The following is a 12,500-nucleotide window of genomic DNA, read 5'->3' on the forward strand; positions in this document are numbered from 1 at the left end:
AGGCTTGATCAAACACTCCCTCCTGCCTTTTGGGGACTTGACTTGACTCCTTCTCAGTGGCAGAAAGCCCTGTTGTTGTGTATAACAGCCATGCTCCCTGTCTGTCCGTCTCCCTCAGGAGTCTTTCTGTCCTTTAGGTGAACACCTGTCTGTCTGTCTGTCTCCCTCAGGAGTCTTTCTGTCCTTTAGGTGAACACCTGTCTGTCTGTCTGTCTGTCTGTCTGTCTGTCTGTCTGTCTGTCTGTCTGTCTGTCTCCTCCAGGTATTAACTGTCTGTCTCTCTCTCTACCCAGGTGAACACCTGTCTGTCTGTCTGTCTGTCAGTCTGTCCCTCTCCTCCAGGTATTAACCGTCTGTCTCTCTCTCTCTACCCAGGTGAACACCTGCGTGTGTGTTCTCAGGGCTACACCTGTTGTACGTCCGACATGGAGGAGAAACTGGGGCAGCAGAGCAAGCTGGAGTTTGAGAACCTGGTGGACGACACCAGTCAAACACTCAGGACAACCTTGGTGTCCAGACATCAACAGTTTGACGGTAAGACAGACACGACTAGCTGGGGTTTCTTGTCTGTCGTTGTGTGTCCTGAGCTCCGTAGCAAAAAAGGCCGGAGCTCATTTTGGATATCAGCTGACACCATTGCTGTTATTGAACCCAGTAAGCAGTTGGTACAAAAGTGGATGTTATTGGAAACTCCCCGCCTATCTAGTGATGGGGGGGGAAACACTGAGTTGTGAACCCTGACGTGTCTGTCAAATGGAACTGGTGACCTCACTGGGCAAAGTCTAGTTCCTCACACCGTGAATCAGCTGTTACTGGGAACGGGCTGTTACTGGGAACGGGCTGTTACTGGGAACGGGCTGTTACTGGGAATGGGCTGTTACTGGGAATGGGCTGTTACTGGGAATGGGCTGTTACTGGGAATGGGCTGTTACTGGGAATGGGCTGTTACTGGGAATGGGCTGTTACTGGGAACGGGCTGTTACTGGGAACGGGCTGTTACTGGGAATGGGCTGTTACTGGGAACGGGCTGTTACTGGGAACGGGCTGTTACTGGGAATGGGCTGTTACTGGGAATGGGTTGTTACTGGGAATGGGCTGTTACTGGGAACGGGCTGTTACTGGGAATGGGCTGTTACTGGGAATGGGCTGTTACTGGGAATGGGCTGTTACTGGGAACGGGCTGTTACTGGGAATGGGCTGTGGGTTGATCCAAAGGGGGCTGAATGGTAACAGACTGATTTGGTCCGGCTGCTACAGTGAAGGGTAAAGGGGATAAAAGCAGCTTCTATAATGGCCTGCTACAGTGAAGGGTAGAAGACTGATTTGGTCCGGCTGCTACGGTGAGCTGCTACGGTGAAGGGTAACGGGGATAAAAGCAGCTTCTATAATGGCCTAGCTGCTAACAGGTGATTAATGCAGAGCAGGAGGGGACAGGAATAAGTGAAGGCGTTGGTGGAAGTTGGTTTACTGCTGTGACGTGATGAATCACCATGTGGGATCGTCCACGACTGTTTCCTCCACCTCCCAGAGACACGTTTTGCTTTAGCAGTAAAGAAATAACATACAGAGGCTGTCTCAAATGGCACACTATGCCCTATGTAGTGCACTACTTTAGACCAGAGCCCTATAGAACCCTATTCCCTATATAGTGCACTACTTTAGACCAGGGCCCTATATAACCCTATTCCCTATATAGTGCACTACTTTAGACCAGGGCCCTATATAACCCTATTCCCTATATAGTGCACTACTTTAGACCAGAGCCCTATAGAACCCTATTCCCTATATAGTACACTACTTTAGACCAGGGCCCTATAGAACCGTATTCCCTATATAGTGCACTACTTTAGACCAGGGCCCTATAGAACCCTATTCCCTATATAGTGCACTACTTTAGACCAGGGCCCTATAGAACCCTATTCCCTATATAGTGCACTACTTTAGACCAGGGCCCTATAGAACCCTATTCCCTATATAGTGCACTACTTTAGACCAGGGGATGGAGTGTGTCGGGTGGGAGGGAGGAGGTGAGGGAGGAGGTGAGATGGAGGGAGGAGGTGAGGGAGGAGGTGAGATGGAGAGTGTTGGGGAGGGAGGAGGTGAGAGAGGAGGTGAGATGGAGAGGGTAGAGGGTGTAGGGGAGGAAGGGAGGAGGAGAGATGGAGAGGGAGGAGGTGAGATGGAGGTGAGAGAGGAGGTGAGATGGAGGGATGAGGTGAGATGGAGAGTGTTGGGGAGGGAGGAGGTGAGGGAGGAGGTGAGATGGAGAGTGTTGGGGAGGGAGGAGGTGAGAGAGGAGGTGAGATAAACCAGCCTGTCAAAGCACTTGGTGGTGATGGAAGTGCAGAGCTACGAGTCTCTCGTCATTCAGTCGGGCACAGCGACGATAGTGGACATCTTGGAGCAGGTGGCTATAGAGGCCTGAGCCAGAGACAGATTGGACATGTCAGACAACACAACAGCCAGCTGGTCCTGTGCATGCTGGGAACACGGCTAGAGATGCCTTCTGGGCCGGCAGCCCTGTGATGGTTAACACATATGAATCACTTACATACTGTGGAGGTTTGGAAACGTTGCTATTCAGAAAAAAACAATCGTATTCGTTCAGAAGAGGGTTATGGGTTGAATTAGCTAATATTCGTTGGGTCATGAGAGGCCAGGGGGCCACCTAGGAAGGCAGTAGGGTTAGACTACTCTGTCACCTCTCTCGAATCTCTCCTCTCTAATCTCTCTCTCTCCTCTCTCTCCTCTCTCCTCTCTCTGTCCTCTCTCCTCTCTCTCCTCTGTCCTCTCTCCTCTCTCTCTGTCCTCTCTCCTCTCTCCTCTCTCTAATCTCTCCTCTCTCTCCTCTGTCCTCTCTCCTCTCTCTCCTCTGTCCTCTCTCCTCTCTCCTCTCTCTAATCTCTCCTCTCTCTCCTCTGTCCTCTCTCCTCTCTCTCCTCTGTCCTCTCTCCTCTCTCCTCTCTCTAATCTCTCCTCTCTCTCCTCTCTCCTCTCTCTCCTCTCTCTCTCCTCTCTCCTCTCTCTAATCTCTCCTCTCTCTCCTCTTTCCCCTCTCTCCACTCTGTCACCTGTCTCTCCTCTGTCCTCTCTCCTCTCTCGAATCTCTCCTCTCTCTCCAGAAGAGAGGGAGACTACAGAGGGAGGAGAGAGAGGAGACAGAGGAGAGAGAGGAGAGAGAGGAGAGAGGTGACAGAGAGAGGTTAGAGAGAGAGAGGGAGACTACAAATCAAATCAAATTTAACCATGTGTATGGGACAAATAAATTTGATTTGATTTGTAGTCTCTCTCTCCTTTGTCTCCTCTCTCTCCTCCCTCTGTCTCCTCTCTCTCCCCCCTCTGTCTCCTCTCTCTCCTCCCTCTGTCTCCTCTCTCTCCTCCCTCTGTCTCCTCTCTCTCCTCCCTCTGTCTCCTCTCTCTCCTCCCTCTGTAGTCTCCCTCCCGTGTCCCACGTTGCAGGGTTTGACTCCATCCCTCCTTCATTCCACATGCCCTCATTTCTGTCCCGTTATTTATAGGAGCCCATTTAGAAACCTTTAACTGTGCTGTTGATTAGCGACTGCCTCTCCGATGTCATGCATTATTGAGTAATCCTGATGCTGGAAAGTGACTGTAGCTCCACGTCAGGATTAAGTTAGCCAGCCGCACTGGGATTAAGTTAGCCAGCCACACTGGGATTAAGTTAGCCAGCCACACTGGGATTAAGTTAGCCAGTCGCACTGGGATTAGGTTAGCCAGCCACACTGGGATTAAGTTAGCCAGCCGCACTGGGATTAAGTTAGCCAGCCACACTGGGATTAAGTTAGCCAGCCACACTGGGATTAAGTTAGCCAGCCACACTGGGATTAAGTTAACCAGCCACACTGGGATTAAGTTAGTCCAGCCACACTGGGATTAAGTTAGCCAGCCACACTGGGATTAAGTTAGCCAGCCGCACTGGGATTAAGTTAGCCAGCTACACTGGGATTAAGTTAGTCCAGCCACACTGGGATTAAGTCAGCCAGCCGCACTGGGATTAAGTTAGCCAGCCACACTGGGATTAAGTTAGACAGCCACACTGGGATTAAGTTAGTCCAGCCGCACTGGGATTAAGTTAGTCAGCCGCACTGGGATTAAGTTAGCCAGCCGCACTGGGATAAAGTTAGCCAGCCGCACTGGGATTAAGTTAGCCAGCCACACTGGGATTAAGTTAGCCAGCCACACTGGGATTAAGTTAGCCAGCCACACTGGGATTAAATTAGCCAGCCGCACTGGGATTAAGTTAGCCAGCCGCACTGGGATTAAGTTAGCCAGCCACACTGGGATTAAATTAGTCCAGCCACACTGGGATTAAGTTAGCCAGCCACACTGGGATTAAGTTAGCCAGCCACACTGGGATTAAGTTAGCCAGCCACACTGGGATTAAATTAGTCCAGCCACACTGGGATTAAGTTAACCAGCCACACTGGGATTAAGTTAGTCCAGCCACACTGGGATTAAGTTAGCCAGCCACACTGGGATTAAGTTAGTCCAGGGATCCAGGGATTTCTCTCCATCTCTTTTAGTCCCACTGAGTCTGATCTGGGGCTGCGGTCCCAATTGGCTCCCCTATGGACCCTGGTCAAAAGTAGTGCACTATCTAGGGTGATAGAACTATCTAGGGTGAACTATCTAGGGTGAACTATCTAGGGTGAACTATCTAGGGTGAACTATCTAGGGTGATAGAACTATCTAGGGTGAACTATCTAGGGTGAACTATCTAGGGTGAACTATCTAGGGTGAACTATCTAGGCTGAACTATCTAGGGTGAACTATCTAGGGTGATAGAACTATCTAGGGTGAACTATCTAGGGTGAACTATCTAGGGTGAACTATCTAGGGTGATAGAACTATCTAGGGTGAACTATCTAGGGTGAACTATCTAGGGTGAACTATCTAGGGTGAACTATCTAGGGCGATATAACTATCTAGGGTGAACTATCTAGGGTGAACTATCTAGGGTGAACTATCTAGGGTGAACTATCTAGTGTGAAGACTATCTAGGGTGATAGAACTATCCTAGGGTGAACTATCTAGGGTGAAACTCGCTAGGGTGAACTATCTAGGGTGGATAGAACCTATCTAGGGTGAAACTATCTAGGGTGAACTAATCTAGGGTGAACTATCTAGGGGTGAACTATCTAGGGTGATAGAAACTATCTAGGGTGAACTATCTAGGGTGAACTATCTAGGTTGAACTATCTAGGGTGAACTATCTAGGGTGAGAGAACTATCCTAGGGTGAACTATCTAGGGGTGAACTATCTAGGGTGAACTATCTAGGGTGAACTATCTAGGGTGATAGAAAACTATCTAGGGGAACTATCTAGGGTGAACTCTCTAGGGTAACTATCTAGGGTGAATACCCCCCCTCCCATCTAGGGTGAACTATCTAGGGTGAACTATCTAGGGTGAACTATCTAGGGTGAACTATCTAGGGTGAACTATCTAGGGTGAACTATCTAGGGTGAACTATCTAGGGTGAACTATCTAGGGTGAACTATCTAGGGTGAACTATCTAGGGTGAACTATCTAGGGTGATAGAACTATCTAGGGTGAACTATCTAGGGTGAACTATCTAGGGTGATAGAACTATCTAGGGTGATAGAACTATCTAGGGTGATAGAACTATCTAGGGTGAACTATCTAGGGTGAACTATCTAGGGTGAACTATCTAGGGTGAACTATCTAGGGTGCACTATCTAGGGTGAACTATCTAGGGTGAACTATCTAGGGTGAACTATCTAGGGTGAACTATCTAGGGTGAACTATCTAGGGTGAACTATCTAGGGTGATAGAACTATCTAGGGTGAACTATCTAGGGTGAACTATCTAGGGTGAACTATCTAGGGTGAACTATCTAGGGTGAACTATCTAGGGTGATAGTGCACTACTTTAGAATGGCATCCTATCATATCTTTCTCACCTTTTCATTTCCAAATACCCCGCTATAATTTATATACGGTTGTCACGCCCTGACCTGAGAGAGATGTTTTTTTCTTCTGTTTAGTTAGGTCAGGGTGTGATAGGGGGTGGGCGTTCTATGTATTTTATTTCTATGTTTTGGCCAGGTATGGTTTCCAATCAGAGGCAGCTGTCTATCGTTGTCTCTGATTGGGAACCATACTTAGGCAGCCCTTTTTTCCCCTCCTTCAGTTGTGGGGATCTTGTTTTTTGTGCATCTGCCTTTGAGCAGCCCCCAGAACGTCTCGTTTTCTTCCTGTTTATTGTTTTTGTTCGGTTTCACTTCAAAAAATCAAGGATGTGGAATTACCAGCACGCTGCGCCTCGGCTTATATATATGACAGGAAGTTCGAGGACAGTGATCGTGATGACGGTATATCGCCCCAAGCGACAGGCTCACCCCTGAACTTCTATATGTCATCGCCGTTCTGTGTGTTTGGTTAATAATAAGGAAATATGGAAGTAAGGTAACTAACTCTACTCTACCATGGAAAAATGAAGTAATACTACAAGTATTTCTAACCACCAAAATAAGTTTTTAATATATATATATATTTTTTTACTCAAGTCTTTTTCCATTAGTAATTCATGTTTCTATTCATTGAAGAAAAGTGAACCAGTAGAAAGTCAGGAGGAGGAAACCCCAGAAGCCCACGGATCCGATCTGGGTTCAGATGGTGAGATCAAACAGAGTGGTCTCTCAGAGGTCCTCATTAGAGCCGACCCAGTTACACTCTGGAAGAGTTCTGAAAACCGGAGTCGCCTTCAGAAGACGGTTTTTAGTCATGACACGCTTGTCGACCTTTTTTAGACGATAAAATAAGGATTTGTGTTTTAAATGAAACGCCGCTCAGATTGAACAACATGGCAGCAGGATAATACGATAATCCCTTTAAACATGGCAGCAGGATAACAGGATAATCCCTTTAAACATGGCAGCAGGATAACAGGATAATCACTGTTCGCCCTTTAAACATGGCAGCAGGATAACAGGATAATCCCTTTAAACATGGCAGCAGGATAACAGGATAATCCCTTTAAACATGGCAGCAGGATAACAGGATAATCACTGTTCGCCCTTTAAACATGGCAGCAGGATAACAGGATAATCACTGTTCGCCCTTTAAACATGGCAGCAGGATAACAGGATAATCACTGTTCACCCTTTAAACATGGCAGCAGGATAACAGGACAATCACTGTTCGCCCTTTAAACATGGCAGCAGGAAAACAGGATAATCACTGTTCGCCCTTTAAACATGGCAGCAGGATAACAGGATAACCACTGTTCGCCCTTTAAACATGGCAGCAGGATAACAGGATAATCACTGTTCGCCCTTTAAACATGGCAGCAGGATAACAGGATAATCACTGTTCGCCCTTTAAACATGGCAGCAGGATAACAGGATAATCACTGTTCGCCCTTTAAACATGGCAGCAGGATAACAGGATAATCACTGTTCGCCCTTTAAACATGGCAGCAGGATAACAGGATAATCACTGTTCGCCCTTTAAACATGGCAGCAGGATAACAGGATAATCCCTGTTTGCCCTTTAAACATGGCAGCAGGATAAGAGGATAATCACTGTTCGCCCTTTAAACATGGCAGCAGGATAACAGGATAATCCCTTTAAACATGGCAGCAGGATAACAGGATAATCACTGTTCGCCCTTTAAACATGGCAGCAGGATAACAGGATAATCACTGTTCGCCCTTTAAACATGGCAGCAGGATAACAGAATAATCACTGTTCGCCCTTTAAACATGGCAGCAGGATAACAGGATAATCCCTGTTCGCCCTTTAAACATGGCAGCAGGATAACAGGATAATCACTGTTCGCCCTTTAATCATGGCAGCAGGATAACAGGATAATCCCTTTAAACATGGCAGCAGGATAACAGGATAATCACTGTTCGCCCTTTAAACATGGCAGCAGGATAACAGGATAATCACTGTTCGCACTTTAAACATGGCAGCAGGATAACAGGATAATCACTGTTCGCCCTTTAAACATGGCAGCAGGATAACAGGATAATCACTGTTCGCCCTTTAAACATGGCAGCAGGATAACAGGATAATCACTGTTCACCCTTTAAACATGGCAGCAGGATAACAGGATAACCACTGTTCGCCCTTTAAACATGGCAGCAGGATAACAGGATAATCACTGTTCGCCCTTTAAACATGGCAGCAGGATAACAGGATAATCACTGTTCGCCCTTTAACCATGGCAGCAGGATAACAGGATAACCACTGTTCGCCCTTTAAACATGGCAGCAGGATAACAGGATAATCACTGTTCGCCCTTTAAACATGGCAGCAGGATAACAGGACAATCACTGTTCGCCCTTTAAACATGGCAGCAGGATAACAGGATAACCACTGTTCGCCCTTTAAACATGGCAGCAGGATAACAGGATAATCACTGTTCACCCTTTAAACATGGCAGCAGGATAACAGGATAATCACTGTTCGCCATTGGGTCAGTCCTAGTCTATAGGGAACCATTGGCTCAGTCCTAGTCTATAGGGAACCATTGGGTCAGTCCTAGTCTATAGGGAACCATTGGGTCAGTCCTAGTCTATAGGGAACCATTGGGTCAGTCCTAGTCTATAGGGAACCATTGGGTCAGTCCTAGTCTATAGGGAACCATTGGGTCATCACTCCTAGTCTATAGGGAACCATTGGGTCATCAGTCCTAGTCTATAGGGAACCATTGGGTCAGTCCTAGTCTATAGGGTACCATTGGGTCAGTCCTAGTCTATAAGGAACCATTGGGTCAGTCCTAGTCTATAGGGAACCATTGGATCAGTCCTAGTCTATAGGGAACCATTGGGTCAGTCCTAGTCTATAGGGAACCATTGGGTCAGTCCTAGTCTATAGGGAACCATTGGGTCAGTCCTAGTCTATAGGGAACCATTGGGTCAGTCCTAGTCTATAGGGAACCATTGGGTCAGTCCTAGTCTATAGGGAACCATTGGCTCAGTCCTAGTCTATAGGGAACCATTGGGTCATCAGTCCTAGTCTATAGGCAACCATTGGGTCAGTCCTAGTCTATAGGGAACCATTGGGTCATCAGTCCTAGTCTATAGGGAACCATTGGGTCAGTCCTAGTCTATAGGGAACCATTGGATCAGTCCTAGTCTATAGGGAACCATTGGGTCAGTCCTAGTCTATAGGGAACCATTGGGTCAGTCCTAGTCTATAGGGAACCATTGGGTCAGTCCTAGTCTATAGGGAACCATTGGGTCAGTCCTAGTCTATAGGGAACCATTGGGTCAGTCCTAGTCTATAGGGAACCATTGGGTCATCAGTCCTAGTCTATAGGGAACCATTGGATCAGTCCTAGTCTATAGGGAACCATTGGCTCAGTCCTAGTCTATAGGGAACCATTGGGTCAGTCCTAGTCTATAGGGAACCATTGGGTCATCAGTCCTAGTCTATAGGGAACCATTGGGTCAGTCCTAGTCTATAGGGAACCATTGGGTCAGTCCTAGTCTATAGGGAACCATTGGGTCAGTCCTAGTCTATAGGGAACCATTGGGTCAGTCCTAGTCTATAGGGAACCATTGGGTCATCAGTCCTAGTCTATAGGGAACCATTGGGTCAGTCCTAGTCTATAGGGAACCATTGGGTCAGTCCTAGTCTATAGGGAACCATTGGGTCAGTCCTAGTTTATAGGGAACCATTGGGTCAGTCCTAGTCTATAGGGAACCATTGGGTCAGTCCTAGTCTATAGGGAACCATTGGGTCAGTCCTAGTCTATAGGGAACCATTGGATCAGTCCTAGTCTATAGGGAACCATTGGGTCAGTCCTAGTCTATAGGGAACCATTGGGTCAGTCCTAGTCTATAGGGAACCATTGGGTCAGTCCTAGTCTATAGGGAACCATTGGGTCAGTCCTAGTCTATAGGGAACCATTGGGTCAGTCCTAGTCTATAGGGAACCATTGGGTCAGTCATAGTCTATAGGGAACCATTGGGTCATCAGTCCTAGTCTATAGGGAACCATTGGGTCAGTCCTAGTCTATAGGGAACCATTGGATCAGTCCTAGTCTATAGGGAACCATTGGGTCAGTCCTAGTCTATAGGGAACCATTGGGTCAGTCCTAGTCTATAGGGAACCATTGGGTCATCAGTCCTAGTCTATAGGGAACCATTGGGTCAGTCCTAGTCTGTAGGGAACCATTGGATCAGTCCTAGTCTATAGGGAACCATTGGGTCAGTCCTAGTCTATAGGGAACCATTGGGTCATCAGTCCTAGTCTATAGGGAACCATTGGGTCAGTCCTAGTCTATAGGGAACCATTGGGTCAGTCCTAGTCTATAGGGAACCATTGGGTCATCAGTCCTAGTCTATAGGGAACCATTGGGTCAGTCCTAGTCTATAGGGAACCATTGGATCAGTCCTAGTCTATAGGGAACCAATTGGAAGCATAGGATGTGGAATAATAACATGTAAAACACATCCAGTTTGCCCATATGTCCTTCACCCATAGAAATCAGGGATGTATCCATGTGTTGTGTTGTGTTCCATGAAACCCAATGACAGAAGTCATGTCCGATACTGATGAAACCATGTCCACAACATGCAGTTCCAGGAACCATGCATTAATGAAGTAGTATTGTTGCGATGGCCACCGTATCAACTGAAGTGAAAGTCAGGACAACTATTCTCTGAGGACGGACTGCATGGGGTTTCTGTCCTGAAGCACTTTGGTTAGCTGCTTCCATTATCTGGAGGGTTTCTGTCCTGAAGCTGCTTCCATTATCTGGAGGGTTTCTGTCCTGAAGCTGCTTCCATTATCTGGAGGGTTTCTGTCCTGAAGCTGCTTCCATTATCTGGATGGTTTCTGTCCTGAAGCTGCTTCCATTATCTGGAGGGTTTCTGTCCTGAAGCTGCTTCCATTATCTGGAGGGTTTCTGTCCTGAAGCTGCTTCCATTATCTGGAGGGTTTCTGTCCTGAAGCTGCTTCCATTATCTGGAGGGTTTCTGTCCTGAAGCTGCTTCCATTATCTGGAGGGTTTCTGTCCTGAAGCTGCTTCCATTATCTGGATGGTTTCTGTCCTGAAGCTGCTTCCATTATCTGGAGGGTTTCTGTCCTGAAGCTGCTTCCATTATCTGGAGGGTTTCTGTCCTGAAGCTGCTTCCATTATCTGGAGGGTTTCTGTCCTGAAGCTGCTTCCATTATCTGGAGGGTTTCTGTCCTGAAGCTGCTTCCATTATCTGGAGGGTTTCTGTCCTGAAGCATTTGGGCTGTAACCCTAGTGTGGCCTGGACACTTTCTTCTGTCTAAGTGGGTCCCTCTGTTGGGTTTCAAGGAGCCAATTAGCGAGGAGTCTGCTGGGTTTCAAGGAGACCATGAGCCAGGAGACTGCTGGGTTTCAAGGAGACCATGAGCCAGGAGACTGCTGGGTTTCAAGGAGACCATTAGCCAGGAGACTGCTGGGTTTCAAGGAGACCAGGAGCCAGGAGACTGCTGGGTTTCAAGGAGACCATTAGCCAGGAGACTGCTGGGTTTCAAGGAGACCAGGAGCCAGGAGACTGCTGGGTTTCAAGGAGACCATGAGCCAGGAGACTGCTGGGTTTCAAGGAGCCCATGAGCCAGGAGACTGCTGGGTTTCAAGGAGACCATGAGCAAGGAGACTGCTGTGTTTCAAGGAGACCAGGAGACAAGGAGACTGCTGAGTTTCAAGGAGACCATTAGCCAGGAGACTGCTGGGTTTCAAGGAGAACCATGAGCCAGGATACTGCTGGGTTTCAAGGAGACCATGAGCCAGGAGGCTGCTGGGTTTCAAGGAGCCCATTAGCCAGGAGACTGCTGGGTTTCAAGGAGACCATGAGCCAGGAGACTGCTGGGTTTCAAGGAGACCAGGAGACAAGGAGACTGCTGAGTTTCAAGGAGGCCAGGAGCCAGGAGACTGCTGGGTTTCAATGAGACCAGGAGACAAGGAGCCTGCTGGGTTTCAAGGAGATCCATGAGCCAGGAGACTGCTGGGTTTCAAGGAGACCATGAGCAAGGAGACTGCTGAGTTTCAAGGAGACCAGGAGACTAGGAGACTGCTGGGTTTCAAGGAGACCATTGGTCCAGGAGACTGCTGGGTTTCAAGGAGACCAGGAGACAAGGAGACTGCTGAGTTTCAAGGAGACCAGGAGACAAGGAGACTGCTGGGTTTCAAGGAGACCAGGAGACAAGGAGACTGCTGGGTTTCAAGGAGACCAGGAGACAAGGAGACTGCTGAGTTTCAAGGAGTCCAGGAGACAAGGAGACTGCTGGGTTTCAAGGAGACCAGGAGACAAGGAGACTGCTGGGTTTCAAGGAGACCATTAGCCAGGAGACTGCTGGGTTTCAAGGAGACCAGGAGACAAGGAGACTGCTGGGTTTCAAGGAGACCAGGAGACAAGGAGACTGCTGAGTTTCAAGGAGTCCAGGAGACAAGGAGACTGCTGGGTTTCAAGGAGACCCGGAGACAAGGAGACTGCTGGGTTTCAAGGAGACCAGGAGACCAAGAGCATCT

At 48.0% G+C, this 12,500-nt stretch overlaps 1 protein-coding gene across 1 annotated transcript in view; it reads left to right on the forward strand.

Moving 5' to 3' along the window:
- Positions 1 to 12,500, forward strand: part of LOC115183179 (glypican-6-like) — a 102,233-nt gene that overhangs the window by 781 nt on the left and 88,952 nt on the right. The window contains exon 2 of the mRNA XM_029744517.1: positions 376 to 534. Coding sequence (XP_029600377.1) covers positions 376 to 534 — 159 coding nt within the window. The remainder of the gene's footprint in view (positions 1 to 375; positions 535 to 12,500) is intronic.

Source organism: Salmo trutta, unplaced genomic scaffold (genome assembly GCF_901001165.1).
Source record: "Salmo trutta unplaced genomic scaffold, fSalTru1.1, whole genome shotgun sequence".
NCBI lineage: Eukaryota > Metazoa > Chordata > Actinopteri > Salmoniformes > Salmonidae > Salmo > Salmo trutta.